Source organism: Seriola aureovittata, chromosome 8 (genome assembly GCF_021018895.1).
Source record: "Seriola aureovittata isolate HTS-2021-v1 ecotype China chromosome 8, ASM2101889v1, whole genome shotgun sequence".
NCBI lineage: Eukaryota > Metazoa > Chordata > Actinopteri > Carangiformes > Carangidae > Seriola > Seriola aureovittata.
In genome coordinates this window covers 3,722,584-3,738,272 of record NC_079371.1, presented here as the reverse complement: position 1 = coordinate 3,738,272, position 15,689 = coordinate 3,722,584, and the positions used below count along the sequence as shown (strand labels likewise).

Here is a 15,689-nt window from a genome sequence, read left to right as displayed (position 1 = left end):
AAAAACTTTTACTCTGTACATTTCAGAGGCATATATTGTACTTTTTACTCTGATAACTTAAGTTAGTACACTTTGTAGATTCAGATTAATAATACAAAATATCAACATAAATGATGATGACCATAATCCAATGATATATATTATTATGAAATAGTTGATTTTACATTATCTCGATGCTAATACTTTTGTACTTTTAAAATTTTGAATGCGGTATTTTTACTTGTAACAGCAAATTTGCATAAGTAGCAACACACTGATCCTTACTATACTTATACTGAGTACTTCTTCCACCTCAGTCCAAAACAATCTTTTCAAGGTCAATTTACTTCTTAGAGCTTTCAGCGCCATCTAACGGGCTACATCAGCGAATAGAATTACAAATGTTTTTTTTCTTTGTTAAATTTTGTTGTAGTGTACCTCGAGGCAGATATTACAACATGCATGCATTGAGGAATATTATGTGAAGCGATATTGAGCATTATTAGAAAACAAAGTCCAGGCGTATTTATCAGGAACGAGTCAACCAATCAGACCACAGTTTCAACCTTTGACTCACATCCAATGGGGTCACAGCTTGTTGTGACTACAGCGTTGCCGTAGGCAACGGGCAACTGCGTTTATCTGGTACTCAAGCCAGCGCTGCATTGACAGTTAAAACGTAATATTCGCGTTTAGTGAGGTTTCAATGCTACTTTACAATATACGGTGGAATTGGTTTGATTCATGTGTTATTTATTTCTCTTAGTACATTTTTTAAATTATGATTTTCTCCTCTTCAAAGTAGACAGTTGGCGTGCGGATAAATCGCGTTAGCTAATTAGCTTGCTAGCTAACGTTAGCACGTCGAGCTAATCTCCTTGCTTTTGATAATCCTCGTCTCGCTTCACCATCACTATCGTCTTGTAATTCGGATGGACAATTTTAGCGATAAGTTGTGAAGGCCATACGGCTAAGGTGGACTGCAACTAATGATCCCTGAAGATTCATAGTCGGATTAACTTACTTGGAAGATTTGCATCAGACTTTTCCCTCTCTCAAAGATAAGACTCTCAGTAGAGAAAGAAGATGGAGCTCCACCTAAATCGAGTTGATTATATTCAGGTAACAAGAACTAAAGTCTATTTGATCAGGATTATGTCGGTCTCTCAGAGGAAATGGATTTCGATCATTTGAAGTTACTGTCATACTCGTATTCTGTTGATCTTGATCAGTGGTAGTTTTTGCTTTATTTTTTCTCTCTTGTTATTTAGTTTTAATCCCCTATTTATAATTACTTTATCTTACATCACTGAATTGGTTTAATTCTTTTTATCTTTTATCCTTAGTCCAAGACAATAACAGTAACTTTGACCACAAATAAAGTCTATTCAGGGCATTTTCCTGATACTTTTTTCTTTCCCTCCCCCTTTTTTAATACGTGATCTTTTTCCACACAGGTTGGTGTGACCTCTCAGAAAACTATGCGGCTTCTTCCAGCATTGGGAAAAAAGGCAACCCAAAAGGTAGTATTACTGTCAGTGCAATACCAGTGCCTAACTGAATTTATTATAGTTAGTGGTGTGTGTGCTTTTTTTATCCAGCTCTTTATTATTACAGCCTCATGGTGCTTGATTGGTGTCTCTGTGTTTCAGGTTGCTATTGGTGATCATGATGGTATATTGACATGTTTTGGGATGAAGAAGGGAGAAGCAGTGGTGTGTAACCTGGTTAAGATTTTTATTTCATTATCGTACAGCTAGTTGGATCTTAAAGTGCATAATTTCTGTTTTTAACTGCAAGATTTTGACTTTCTGTTTTAGCCTGTGTTTAAGACGCTTCCAGGACAGAAAATATCCAGGATGGACCTTGGAGGAGCTGTGGGAACTCCACAGGAGAAGATCTTTGTTTGTTCTGGCTCTCAGGTCCGAGGATTCACCAAGAAAGGCAAACAGTTCCTCACTTTTGAAGCCAACCTCACTGAGACCATTAATGCAATGTAGGAGCCACTTCTGCCATTTCTACATACTTACGCTGCTTAACTTGTTCAGAGCTGTATGATTTTTACTTCACTGATTGATGTTGGCTCTCTCTTTTTTCCAGGCACGTCTCAGGCGCTGACCTTTTTGTGAGTGCAAGTTACATCTATAACCACTACTGTGACTGCAAGGATCAGGACTACTATCTCTCTGGAGACAAAATCAATGATATCACATGTTTGTCGTCAGAGAACCTGACACACCTTGTCCCAGTCCTGGCATGCCAAGATCGGGTTCTCAGAGTCTTACAGGTAAACCAAGCTTGTATTTGTATGTATATGTTAATATTTAATGTATATGTATTTGTCCTGAGTTCAGTCAGATGAGACATAGTTTTTTCTTCTGTAGGGATCCGAGCTTTCCTATGAGATTGAAGTGCCTGGCCCTCCATCTGTCTTGGAATTGTACAACAAAGATGGAGGCAAGTTAACTTGTCTATGTGCTAAAACATGAGATTACTTTATATAATGTGAGTGATGTCTCTGCAGGAGAGGAAATCCTCTATGGAACTACAGATGGTAAAATAGGATTGGTCCAGATCGGTGAGGGCTCAGCTGCGACCAAATGGGAGATCGACAATGACAAAAAGAAAGGAGGTATGTTGTTTATAGGACCACACCAGAGTGTTGCGTCTTTTAGCCAATGAAATATAAATCTATGTGATTTTAATAACAACCCTTTTCCACAGCATATGTGTAATTAAATTGCAGCATATGGGTAAACCATGATGTGTCCAAGAATTTCCATACAGCGTATACCAGTATTTCTTCTCTTTGTTGTTTTGTTTCAACCTTTCACAGCACTGTTATTCTTTTCTGTCTCCCATCAGGAATTCTCTGCATTGACACGTACGACATTATTGGAGATGGAGTGAATGACATTCTGGTGGGAAGGGATGATGGGACAGTAGAGGTTTATGGTTTCGACGGAGCCAGTGAGCCCACATTACGTTTTGACCATGTAGGTTTATACCTGACACATTTAATCAGAATATGTAGTTTTCAATGTTTGGGTAAAGAATTACAAGAAACTCTTAATCCATTAAGATCATAACTTTTATGACAGATTTAGATTTTTTTGTCAGCATCATGCAGCAGTAGACAGCATATAGTAGCATACCTGCTTCTGCTTTAGCTTAACTGTAGAAAAGCCAAGCCTGTATGTCTGACTAGTACTTTCCTTAGACCCAGCTACAGAACATTAGCAGCATCCTTTAATTTGCAAAGACATAATCGATTAAATAGTAATCATATTAAATGATTTAATAGCCATCCCCTTGCCTTTTATTAATCTTCAAGTCCATTATTTTTTTCAGTATTGCATGAAATGCACTGATCATAGCGCTCACTCATTGACGACCAGGGTTTCTTCCCTTCAGATACTGTCAGAGAGTGTGACGTCCATCCAGGGTGGTTGCGTGGGGAAGGAGTCTTATGAAGAGGTCTTAACTGCCACTTACACAGGTTAGTTTAAACGAAAATTCAAAACAATAGTGTTCCCAATTTTCTCTCAGAGAAGAAAATGTGTCTGTTGTCCTGCCTGTCAAACTGTCTGCATGACTTCATTCTTGATTGAGAGAAAATTACTGGCTGTCTGGAATGTAGTATGAGTTACTTATAACCCAGTAGTAAGGGACCTTGAAATGCACAGCATATTCTGAATAACTTCCATTACCTCTTCCAGGATGGGTGACTGGTTTGACCACTGAGCCCCAGAAGGCTGAGGCCGGCCCGGGAGACGAGGTCAGGATGAGTAAAGAGATCCAGTCCAAAGTAGAAGCACTCAGGTATCATCTAAATACTGCTTCCTTCCATTATACAATATGTCTTTGTTCCTGTCATGTGTTTGACTTTCTGCATATACACACTAGTTAAGGAAATGACTTCAAAACAAATCCATTCTTCAGGTCAGTATATGGTTCGTTTCAGATCGGAGCTGGAGCAGCTGCAGGTCAAAGTCTTGCAGGGACGAGAGCAATACCAGCAGACCTCTCAGTCGAGCACAGCCGTCTCTGCTGTGCCCGTCTTCAGCATTAATGACAAGTTCACCCTCTGCCAGGACGACGCCAGCTACAGCCTCACCCTGGAGGTGCAGACTGCCATTGACAATCTGCTGCTCCAGGTACACTGAGCAATAAATCTGTGCTGTTACAATCCCTGGTGACAGTTGAACTTTAAGACCCTAAAAAATATGATAAGCATACTCTTGAGCCAATGTTGCAGATGTAAACAAGCAAAATATAACTTAAAGATTAATCTCCTATGCAGAGCGACGTCCCCATAGATCTGCTGGATGTGGATAAAAACTCAGCTGTTGTCAGTTTCAGTGAATGTGACTCGGAGGTGAGCTGTGCAAACTCTTTCTACGCAGAACAAGTACATATGTGCAAATACAGTAAAATCTCAAACCTGCTGCTGCTCCCAGAGGCCTCACTCTCAATCTCGGTTTGCAGCAGCCTAATGGAAACTTCCTCCTGGCCACCTACAGATGTCAGGCTAACACTACCAGACTTGAGCTCAAGGTAACAAGTGCATCTAAACATTTTCTTTTACTTACTGAAGTTGGGATTTCTTAACCTCTATGCAATTATAATGCAATGTCATAGTGGGCCTTCTTTTGTGTCATTGTGTGCCTTGATGGGACAGACAGTGCTCAGCTGTGTATTAAACTAATTGCCCCACCTCTGTAGCCATAATCACATTAGAAAACCTTCCTGATGATGCTGTATATTTAATTGACTTTAGTTGACTTGCTTTAACTATTTGCGGTATGTGACACTGTGGAAATCTATAATAAACTATTTTCATAGGTGAGGTCCATTGAGGGACAATATGGCACCCTCCAGGCCTACATTACCCCCAGACTGCAACCCAAGACCTGCCAGGTCCGCCAGTACCAGATCAAACCACTGTCACTCCACCAGCGCACACACAGCATAGACCAAGACAGGTGAAGACTTCAATGTCTGATGAAAATTTGTGTTTTTATAAGAAGATGCACATCATTTCAAAACACAAGTTTGGATAGTTCGATGCCCCAAATCAGTTTCCAAACACTTTCAACGTCACTGATTTGTTCAGAATGATTGAAGTGACATGAAATGGTAATTCGTTCTGACTGTTAAGTTACTGGAATGGTGGATTCAGGCTGGATTTAGAGGCTAAAGAGAAATATTTATAATAAAAACAACTAATCCAGGATGATGTTAAACTAAAAATGGGTATGTAATCATAACATTTTATTAAAGAAGCTAAAACTTTTCAAGGTCTCACACCAAATTCTGGACCAGTTGAAAGATTAATTTAATAATGAAAGGTTTCAGAGAGCTGCTTTTTAATTTCATTGTAATGCCATAGTGGTACCATATAAGTTATCTTTCAAGTTTTTTTTACCCATGATAAATGTCTTTGTCAGTCTCTTACCTCTCTCTGTCTTACAGACCCATGAACAGGCTCAGTCTGGTGGGACAGTTCAGTTTTGCAGAGATCCACTCCTGGGTTGTCTTCTGTTTGCCAGAGGTGCCTGAGAAAACACCAGCAGGAGAGAGCATCACTTTTTATTTCCATAACACTTTCCTTGGCACACAGCTTGAAGCCAACTACTGGTAAACACTAAGCACACAGTAGAAAGACACAAGCATTGCATATAAATGTGTAGAACGTATGAGATAACTGAGCTTTAGAAATGTTTTGTTTATGCTTTACATATTGTTTTCACATTTCATTTAAATGTTCAGTGGTGATTTGTGTTATATATTTACTTTTTAACCTGTTTTTTCCTGTGCATCTAATTTTAGCAAAGGAGAGGGTCACTTCAGGTCAGACAACATCTCTACCATCTCCATACTAAGTGATGTCCTGTCTAAAGAAGCTACCAAGAAGAAAATCAATCTCAACATTTCATATGGTAGGTGCATTGTTACTTTATTTCAGTGTGTATTTCATTCAAATATTGATAGATTAAATATTGCTCATATTGCCCTTTTGCTTGATTATTTATCTTCCAGATAACAATGATGACTCTGTGAGCCACACCCTGAAAATGATCCATCCAAAGCTGGAGTGCCAGTTGTTGCTGGCTAAAAAAGTTCAGCTTATTGATGCTCTTAAAGTAAGTGTTGGTGAAATATTAAATGCACCATCCTACAGTAGAAATCCACTCTGACAGACTTGAACAGCAGCTGGTGCCATGCTCTGCGAATCTAGTGTTTCTTTTTTTCTGCAGATAACTAGACAAACCTCAGTAAACTTAGGTCAGGGCTTCAGAGTCAGAATGGAAAGTGTAAAATATGGGACCTTTTAATGCGATCACATACAGCAGTCAAGCCCATGTTTGGTTGAAGCAACAAGTCCTCTCACATTCACCCACTGGAGATGCTTATGTTTATCCCTTACCTGACTGACCACCACTTCCTCTCTGATTGGCAGGAGCTTCAGGTTCACGAGGGGAACGCTGACTTCCTCATCCCAGAGTATCGTAACATCTTGGATGAGTCTGCTAATCTTCTCGAGGAGTACAAGAAGCAGCCAGCACACCTCGAGAGGCTTTATGGTAAAGCATTTAGTCACTTTTAACTTTTAACATTATCATTGAAGTTCACCAGCTCTCTCATCTAGAGCCTATTGAGTAGTTTTTAAGTTAAGAATTAAGATTGTTGGTTGCTTGTAACTAATATTTTTTTGTTTGTTTCTTCTTCTTTCCTGTAGGAATGATCACAGACCTCTTCATCGACAAATTCAAGTTCAAAGGCCAGAATGTGAAAACCAAGGTGTCCTCATTATTGGAGATACTCGATAATTATGACTTAAATTCTCTGTTAGACTTTTTCAATGAGGCATGATGTCATACAGTTTAGAGGATACGTAGGCCTATTTATTTACTTGTCTTTGAGGGTCTTGATTTATGCTATTTTTGTATTGTAAATACAGATGTTTTGTTTTATGATAGTTGCTAAAAGTGTCACAATGTCATGTTGTCATACTATCATTTAGATAATGTTTGTTCTATGTATTGTAAACTATGGTGTACAATGATTAGATATTTATAATGTATTTTGATAGCATTTAAAAACAAGGGTGGTGATTAATAAACCACTACAAGTTTTCCCAGATGTTGCAGTATCTTCTTTTAAATAGTTGTTTGGGTTGAGGTTTTAAATTTCAGTCACCAAATATAAGCCAGTGAAAAGTACATCATGTATGTTTTGTATCAGTAGACTGTGAATTCCCCCTCAAAATTATAACTTATTTGTAACCAATGTAAGATTCATCATTCAAGAGGCTGATACTTCATACTCCTCATTTCAGAGGGAAATGTTGTATCTTTTTTATCTCCTTACTTTATTGTTATTATGTTGTTTCACATTAATATAACCAACAAATAAATGATTATGGGATATAATAGATTAATCGACCCAGTAGTATATAAAGTTATTACAATCTTTTCCAGCTGTAGCATTAAATGATAAGTCTGGTGATAGGCTATATTTATTTTACTGTCACCAAATTCCTTGAAAAGACAAAAACAAACAATGGATTTATCCTGCTAGTAGGTGCTGCTTGAGTATCCAGTGCCTGACATAACGTATTCCTCTGTGCTATAGATCTCTGTAGATTTCTCCCTATCCCCTCCAACTCAGCAACAACATAGCACAACCACAACAACAAATAATTACAAACATGTTCAGTCAATGCTCTGCAACAAAAACACACCAGATAACAACCAACATATGACACCATACTACTAACTTATTAAATAAATATCTCCATGGCAATTCATTTCATTTCCTATTCTTTAGCCGATTGTTTTTTCTCATATAATTAAATCCGTGTTATATACATATAAAGTAGAATTTGATATGAAATGAGACATTTCCAGTCCCCTGTTATATATGGTTGACAAGAAAATCTACATTATTGTGAAACTGTTAAATTCTGAAAAAGTATATGTTGATGCCAGCACTTTTACTTAAGTTGAAATGTGAACGCAGAATTTATATAACAGAGTATTTCTCTAGTGTGGTATTGTTACTTCTACTTAGTCTGAGTACTTCGTCCTCCACTGGGTAGATAGAAGTAAATCAACTTACACTAACCATGTGTTTGTATTGATGTGCACATGCGCTACTATCAAACTCAAACCGGTTTTGAATTTATAATTAGGCGAATTGAACCCCTCCAGTTCCCGTACATCTCGTACGTCACTACCTGTGTGGCCTGTGATTGGTCAGTTTCAATCCTCGCGGGCTACTTGAACTGAGAGAAAGCAGTATCTCTGTGTGAATGGACCACGGCTAGCAGCTGCCCTTATTTGCAGGTTGGTGGTTATTGCGAGACTTGTACGAGTATGGCGACTTGAAATCACATTTTTAACCCACATTGTAGATATTGATCCGCCGGCTGTGGGTGTTTAGTTTGTATCACTGCACTTCTAGGTGCCGTTGCCATCTCAACAGCTTAGATTTGATTGTGAACGTTTCCAAAACCTTCCTCAGCAAGGTAGCAGCTATTGCTAGTCTCCATTTAACCTTAAGTGATCTCTTGCAAGTCGTTTAGACTTATATATATTTTTTTTTTTTTTAAACAAGCAAAAAGCACACAACAAGTGCAGCAAAGTAGTTAGAAAGACAGGGGGAATATGTCAGGAACTAACCGAGGACAGGGAAGCGCGGCTAGCGAGCATCACAACCAAGAAAATATGCTGTCAAGATTGAGGGGCTCCTTGAAAGCCCGAACTGCTGCAAACGAAAATCAAGAAAACCTTCCACCGAAACAAGCGGCCACCAGAACAGTCCTGGGAGCCCTGCAGAACAACCAGAGGAGCAAAACCCAGAATCAGCGCGGCACTAAGCAGGTTGGTTTGGATAACGATGATGCTAAGTAGCTCGTTTAGCCTCCAGCTAGTGTTGGCTAATGCTGACTGTAGTAACTGTTGTCACAATGAGGTGCCGTTGTAGGTTTTGGAGGCAACATTTTTTTTCGGTTATCACCAGACCAGTTGATATTGCACTTATGTCTAGATACAGTGGCTTTGCTGCCACTTAACCTTTATATTTTTTTATTTTTAAAAATCCGAAGTTATTTTTATATGTAGCTACCGCTACCTCTTATATCCAGGTTGTCCGCCATTTTAATATCACATTAGTGCTATACTATTTACTTGTATTGCTGCCTTTAACGGTTTATTGTATTTAAAAGGGGTCATCCCGCCATACTCACGGTAACAAAGTGTCATGTCTAACTGGGGCTGCAAGTAACGATTTTAGATGCAAAATCTACTGGTTATTCTATAAAATGTTTGTATGAAATGGTTAAATGCCCTTTTTTTAAAAAAAAAAAATAATAATTTGCCCAACCCCTAAGGCAACGTATTCAAATGTCCCGTTTGTCCCTCCAACACCCAAAGATGCTCAGTCTATGGCCACGCATGACAAAAAGCATCAAATTCTCGCATGAAATGCTGTAGATTATTTTTTTTTTTTTTACTTGTGAATTGGTTATTTATACAGTTATCTGTTCTAGATCTGAAAGTGCTGACATTTTAAGACTTCGATCTCTGAAAACAGATTCAAGTTTTCGATTTATCTCTTGTGGAATAAATACTCCTGTTAATACAAGACATGCCTCTCATATCACCATGCTTATTGTTGTGGATTTTCTTAACTATTATATTCTGTAGCTTGTAGCACCTGCACTTTGTTGTCACTTGTCTTATTTTATTATGCTGCCTTTGCTGCATAAATTCCTACTGGGACATTAAATCTAAACTGACCTCCTTTTTTCACTTCCAGGAATCATCACAGTCCTTGTCTTGTAAAAATGAAGATTTTACCAAAAGCTGCTTTGAGAAGCCCTCTGCCAAGCAGCCCTCTTTCCAGATCCATGTGGATGAGCCTGATGGTGCATGTGCCAAGAAACCACAGCAGGTGGTTGAAGCTGTCAAAGCAAAGCCCATCGCTGAAGACTCTCCACTGACCGTCAACAATGCTGTGGCACGGCTTAGGCAACCCCTCGCCACCATTGACATTCCATCAGCGATGGATGTCAGCTTTGGTGGGTTGTCAATTTATTTTTTTTATTTTTTTTTTTACTAAAATCCTTGTATTTCAGAAATTCATATCAAAATATGTTCATAGAAACTGACCATCCAGATTTGGTTTGTCAGTCTGTGCACTAAATGTAAATTTTTCTTTGATCAGACTCTCCCATGGACATGTCTGTGGTTGAGGGGGAGGAGAAACCTGTCAATGTAAACGAGGTCCCAGAATATGCTGCTGAAATCCACACGTACCTGAGGGAAATGGAGGTGAGATATTTTAAGTGCAAATACCACTGTATCCTGATCTGATGCAGTTTAGACCTGAGGTTGCAGGTCTAAACTTCAGATCTGTGTCTTGGTAGGGTTATGCCAAGTTTGTCATTAGACCTTTTTTGAAATGTAGCTTATCTGAACTTGTCTGCACATGGCTTTTTCTAACAGTGTTGTTGTTTATAGGTAAAAACCAGGCCTAAAGCAGGCTACATGAAAAAGCAACCAGACATCACCAACAGTATGAGGGCCATCCTGGTGGACTGGCTGGTTGAGGTTGGCGAAGAGTACAAGCTGCAGAACGAGACACTTTATCTGGCCGTAAACTACATTGATCGGTTCCTCTCTTCAATGTCCGTCCTGAGGGGGAAGCTTCAGCTCGTCGGGACTGCTGCTATGCTGCTGGCTTCGTATGTGTCCATTTTAAAATGTGTTCAGATTACAAAATGAGTGTCTAAGACAGGCTTTTCATCTTTTGTAATGCGATTCCTTTAATGATCAAATGCAGGAAATTTGAAGAAATCTACCCCCCTGAGGTGGCAGAGTTCGTTTACATCACAGATGACACCTACACCAAGAAGCAAGTGTTAAGAATGGAGCATTTGGTGCTTAAAGTGCTCTCCTTTGATCTGGCAGCACCAACCATCAGCCAGTTTCTCACCCAGTACTTCCTCCATCAGTCTGTGAACAAACAGGTTGAGAGTTTGGCAATGGTAAGCATGCAGTTATTACACTTTTATACAACTGGCTGTGATCAGCACCTCTGGCCATGACAGCAGATAAATCCAATCTTCTTAACCAAAGACTCTGTTTAGTGTAATGTATCTGCATAAATTGCATGAAGCTCAGTCTTTTATTTATTTATTTTTTTTCCCCCCCCTCAGTACCTTGGGGAGCTCAGTCTGATTGATTCAGATCCCTTCTTGAAGTACCTGCCATCACAGACGGCTGCTGCAGCCTACATCCTGGCCAACAACACAGTGACTGGTGGCTCATGGGTGAGTTCTGGGTAGAATAGTAAGGCCATATAATTCAGTAGATGATGGCACTCAAAGTAAATCTTCAAATGAGAAGATTTTCTGCTCGACATTGTTCATGATTGTAAATTAGTTTTGTCTTCCATAGCTTGTTTGTTCTGACAAAACAAACAAATGGAGCTATTACTGTGGTCACAGAACCCAAAATTCACATTTCAACTTATCACTTCTTTAAAGTTGATGATTAGTGTCATGGCCATAAAAACAGGGTTGCTTTGGGTATTTTATTGGATAAACTTTCATCTTGTACTGTTGAAACCAGTATTTCCCCCTGAGTGGGGGGGTAGAGAGGTGGGTTTCTGTCGTGTGTTCAAACATCCAAGATGACTCGGTTATCTCTTCCTCAGCCCAAGTCCTTGACAGAGATGTCTGGCTACTCCCTGGAGGATCTGATGCCATGTGTTGAGGATCTGCACCGAATATACCTCAATGCTGCTCAGCATGCGCAGCAGTCTGTCCAGGAAAAGTACAAGGGCCCCAAGTAAGTACACTACTTGTAAACTTGACATAGGATTTGATGACTTTTTTTTTTTTTTTTTTTTTTTTTTTTTTTTTTTTTTTTTTGTGGTGCTTACTGGTGGCTTTACTTTGACTTAATGTATAAATGACCTAAACACTGTTTTTGTCTGTTTCCTAGGTACCATAATGTTTCCTGCATCGATGTGCCAACCAAGTTGCTGTTGAACTGACCCCTTCCCTTGTCCATGTAGTTGCAACCCCAGTTTTTTTAAAACATTTTTTAAATGATGTGCCAGTTTCAAATAACATGGCCTGCTCTTCTTGGAGTAGTGCTAAATGTTTAGAGTTTTTTTTAAAAATGGTATTTTTATATACTCGATCCTGACATTCAAGCCAGATGCTACAGTTGTGTTGGTTAATCAAGCAGTTTTAATGTTGACTTTTAATCAGACAAAATGTAGAGGTCTTTATTGCCATGCTGTAACACGATGCTTTGATCTGCAGTGTCACCTACTCATCAGACCTGTAAATGTATTCAAACTCAATCTTTTTTTTTTTAATATTTTTTTTCACTCGTGTTGAGTTTGTTCTAAGCAGTTAATTGTTGCTTGTTGCACCTCGAGGTGTAACTGTCAAATATTTGGCCTCCTGAGATGCAGATTAAACACCATTTGTCTGTCATGGAGTCAGCTGTCTCATTACATTAATGCCTTGGGAGTTCACAGCTGTTCAAGGCATCTTCTGCACTGTAAAATATGGCTCTTGTAAATAAAAAAAACTTCATTTAAAGTAAGACTTCATTTCTACATCTTTATGATCACATTGTCCTCACGGGGGCAGCAGAGGACCAGTTTTGGACCTCCAACTATTTCTTCTGATGACCTGGAAACTTTTATTATGATGCAGTCTAGAAGACTAGTTTTTAAATGGGTGTACATGTGACTTCTCTAGACAGGGTCAAAGTGGGCTTGACTGGTTCAGCTTTGTTAATTTAAAGCCTGTGATGGCTTATTGATCTTCGGCCCCTCACCATACTAATTACATGGCATGTGGCTTTAATGGTAAGCTGGCTAAACTGAAAGTGAGTTGAATCCTTGGGCTGTAACTTGCTCTCAAGTGTAAGTTATGAGGCTTTAGATGACACTCGTGCATCTCCACATTTTTTTGGGCTTTTTTTTTTTTTTTTTTTTTTTTTTTAGGAACATGTAACTAAAACCACCATGCAATAAATGCTACCTTCTTGAGGGTTGTAATTTAAGTTGAGGTGTGTATTTAACTTGAACAATAACTTTAGATGCTGTAGTTTGAGGTGCCGTTGAACAGTGTTGCATGATGGGTTTCTATTTTGCGTACCCTCAAGTCAGTTTAACAGCACCACAAACACCAAAGCAGCCTCTAAAATTATACAGACCCGGAACAGCTTCAGACTGAACATAACTCCTGGATTTAGAGGCTTTATTGTATTAGACTGCATTAGTTTTTGCTAGGTGAATCCAACAAATTCACAGATGAAAGGGGAAGAGAAAAAATTTAATAAAACAAATGAAAGACGACCAGAAGTAAAAATAATTCAAGGGTGTTTGAGGGGAAACTGGAACAAGTAAAACAAAATACTGAAATGGGTAAAAATTAAACTTTAAAGATAACTTAGAGACTTTAAAGATTCTTGATTGACATCTCAGCAGTTGTATAATTCACACAACCTTATGTGATGCTATGAATTGTTAAAGCCACTAGTAATAAATGTATATAAACGTCCGTCAAACAAAGCTTGCCCCTTTTTTGTCTGCACGTTTATCACTCAGTAAATGACAATGGGATTGACGTTTTCTACTCATTCAGCAGTGATTTGTTTTTTTTCCCTGTGAAAGTGAAGTGAAGGCAGCCAATGGCGTTGAAGGCATCTCTTGCTCTCCCCCGCCCCCCCTCATGATAAATTGGGAGGCTGGCTTTGTGCGAGGAGTCTGACAGGGAAGGAGAAGCAGAACCCAGCTGCAGAAAAGATTTCCACCATTTCATCTCAGGAGAATGGACGGCTCCAAGACCATGCACACACTCTCCAACAGGTTTACTTTGTCACTGACAGCACACGCTTGTGTCTGACTGGAGGATTAAACCATGGAAGCTGATGGGAATTCTATAACATAACCACACCAGTTGGATACCTGCTTGAACAATGGCTCCTGTAGAAACAGCACAGCATCTGTCTAACCCCTGAGAAGATCCAAGAAGAGGGTGGGTTGCTTCCTAACCTCATGCCTGCCCCCAGAAAATTTCTGGTGGCGTCCACCTCGCTGCCCCTGCCACTTGGTTGGGGCTGGAACTTGAGCTTGTATGTGGGGATGCTCCTCGGGCTCCTCGTACTCATGATGCTTCTTCTCTGGATGCTCTTCAAGCAGCTCAGGAACTCGGTGGCGAAATCCGTGCTGCAGCCCGTCCGCTCTTTCAGACAGCCTTGCTTTGAACAGAGGTTTCAGCACGTGTTGTGAAAAGAAAAAAACGGGACAAACCTGCTGAAACACAGGACTGAGGCTTGCTGGAGTGCTTGAGTGTGCCTTTGCAGATTCATGTAAGAAAATGACTTTAAACAATTGTTTGTTATGGACGCAAGTGCTTATATTCCCTCACAACATAATAAAAACTCATGTTGTTATTTATAGAAACCGCTGTCTATTCTTTTAACAGCTTTACATGTTGCTCCAGCACCATCTTCCTCAGACAAGCATAAAACGAGTTGTCTTATCTATGTTCTTTTTAGTAATTAAAAAATACTGTTGGAGCTACGTCTTTTCATCTCTCAGGTTAATTTACACAGCCAAACTCAAACATCTAAATTGCCGAGTAAAAGCATAAACCAAGATTAAATCTGCATCTCGATTCATGATGATTAAAGCAATGCATTCAGGGGGGCAATTTGCACTCCTCTCATCTCATTGGAGAATTGGAAAGAGGAATATTGAGGATATGCCGCCGCCTGGTTTCTCAAGTCCTGTGTCCATGTCAGGGGACAATATAAATGAGGCTCTTGAGGCAAAAGGCTAATATCAACTGCAAGAGCCCCACATGCTTAATACTGTTTGGTATTTCTCAGGTATTTACAAGCGGTCGCACAACACAGGCAGGGTGTTTGTTGAAGCTGGAGAGATCGCACTTTTTGTTCAGTGTGACTTGGTTAATCTAAGTCTTAATGTGTTTTGGTTTTTTCCCCTCTTCAATCATCAGTCACAGGTGGCCAGGCTGTGTTTGATTGAATACTCTGAGAGGAATCAATAGCCTCTCAGCCCTGAGGGGAGCATGTTAATTACACCTTGACAGCTGATTTCCTTACACGTAAGGTTTAGACGGAGTGCTTCTATGTGTTGCCTCTGCATTGTTAATATTAATCAAAGGGTGTAAACACTGTAATGTGTCTGCAGGGGAAGAAACCATTTGCTTTAACCAAAACATTAAAATTAGTTGTTTTATATAGGCCCTAATACACTTAGCTGATTTTTTCAAGACATCTTTTTTGTGTGTTTTTTCAGCCAAGAGTTAGATCTGTATCTCATGTCCATTCAATATATATCTGCAACCAGCGGTCCAGTTAGCTTAGATTAGCATGACGGCTGAAAACAGTGGGAAACAGCTAGCATGGCTTCATCCAAAGGTAACAAAATCCAACAAGCAGCATCTCTAAAGCTCACTGACTAACACCTAATATCACTTTAGTTTAATCTGTGCAAAAATAAAAAATAAAAAATTTGTTCCCTTCGAACAGAGCCAGGCTAGCTGTTCCCCAAGTTTCCAGCCTTTGTGCTAAGCTAAGCTAAGCTAAGCTAACTGACTGCTGCTAGCTTCATATTCAGTTCACAGCAATGACAGTGGTATCTTT

The 15,689-nt window shown here is 39.4% G+C and overlaps 2 protein-coding genes across 3 annotated transcripts; both read left to right on the top strand.

Annotated features, from left to right (window-relative positions):
• The first annotated feature begins 607 nt into the window (after positions 1-607).
• On the top strand, positions 608-7,125 carry bbs7 (Bardet-Biedl syndrome 7). 2 transcript variants are annotated; one of them, XM_056382077.1, is made up of 19 exons: positions 608-1,101; positions 1,437-1,502; positions 1,632-1,694; positions 1,800-1,975; positions 2,080-2,266; positions 2,364-2,436; positions 2,504-2,611; positions 2,845-2,975; positions 3,394-3,478; positions 3,699-3,801; positions 3,944-4,136; positions 4,283-4,357; positions 4,471-4,536; positions 4,825-4,964; positions 5,455-5,619; positions 5,812-5,921; positions 6,022-6,125; positions 6,443-6,566; positions 6,722-7,125. In XM_056382077.1, exons 1-19 carry the CDS (start codon positions 1,066-1,068, stop codon positions 6,853-6,855), a joined length of 2,139 nt encoding a protein of 712 aa, XP_056238052.1. In that variant the 5' UTR covers positions 608-1,065; the 3' UTR covers positions 6,856-7,125. The 2 variants fall into 2 exon arrangements, with proteins under 2 accessions (XP_056238052.1, XP_056238051.1); XM_056382076.1 differs by having other exon boundaries at positions 4,468-4,536.
• A 1,124-nt stretch (positions 7,126-8,249) lies between these two features.
• Positions 8,250-12,503, top strand: ccna2 (cyclin A2). The gene is made up of 8 exons (XM_056383028.1): positions 8,250-8,867; positions 9,805-10,066; positions 10,213-10,319; positions 10,509-10,732; positions 10,831-11,035; positions 11,207-11,320; positions 11,707-11,840; positions 11,997-12,503. The coding sequence occupies exons 1-8, from the start codon at positions 8,652-8,654 to the stop codon at positions 12,046-12,048; spliced, it is 1,314 nt and encodes a 437-aa protein (XP_056239003.1). The 5' UTR covers positions 8,250-8,651; the 3' UTR covers positions 12,049-12,503.
• The last annotated feature ends 3,186 nt before the right edge of the window (positions 12,504-15,689 follow it).

Bases quoted from the DNA above. Each gene is read 5' to 3' on its own strand.
- ccna2 (XM_056383028.1), top strand. From the start codon at position 8,652: ATGTCAGGAACTAACCGAGGACAGGGAAGCGCGGCTAGCGAGCATCAC. The intron at 10,067-10,212 runs GTGGGTTGTCAA...TTCTTTGATCAG, and splicing joins AGCGATGGATGTCAGCTTTG to ACTCTCCCATGGACATGTCT. The intron at 11,036-11,206 runs GTAAGCATGCAG...CCCCCCCCTCAG, and splicing joins AGGTTGAGAGTTTGGCAATG to TACCTTGGGGAGCTCAGTCT.
- bbs7 (XM_056382076.1), top strand. From the start codon at position 1,066: ATGGAGCTCCACCTAAATCGAGTTGATTATATTCAG. The intron at 1,503-1,631 runs GTAGTATTACTG...TCTGTGTTTCAG, and splicing joins GAAAAAAGGCAACCCAAAAG to GTTGCTATTGGTGATCATGA. The intron at 5,620-5,811 runs GTAAACACTAAG...ATCTAATTTTAG, and splicing joins CAGCTTGAAGCCAACTACTG to CAAAGGAGAGGGTCACTTCA.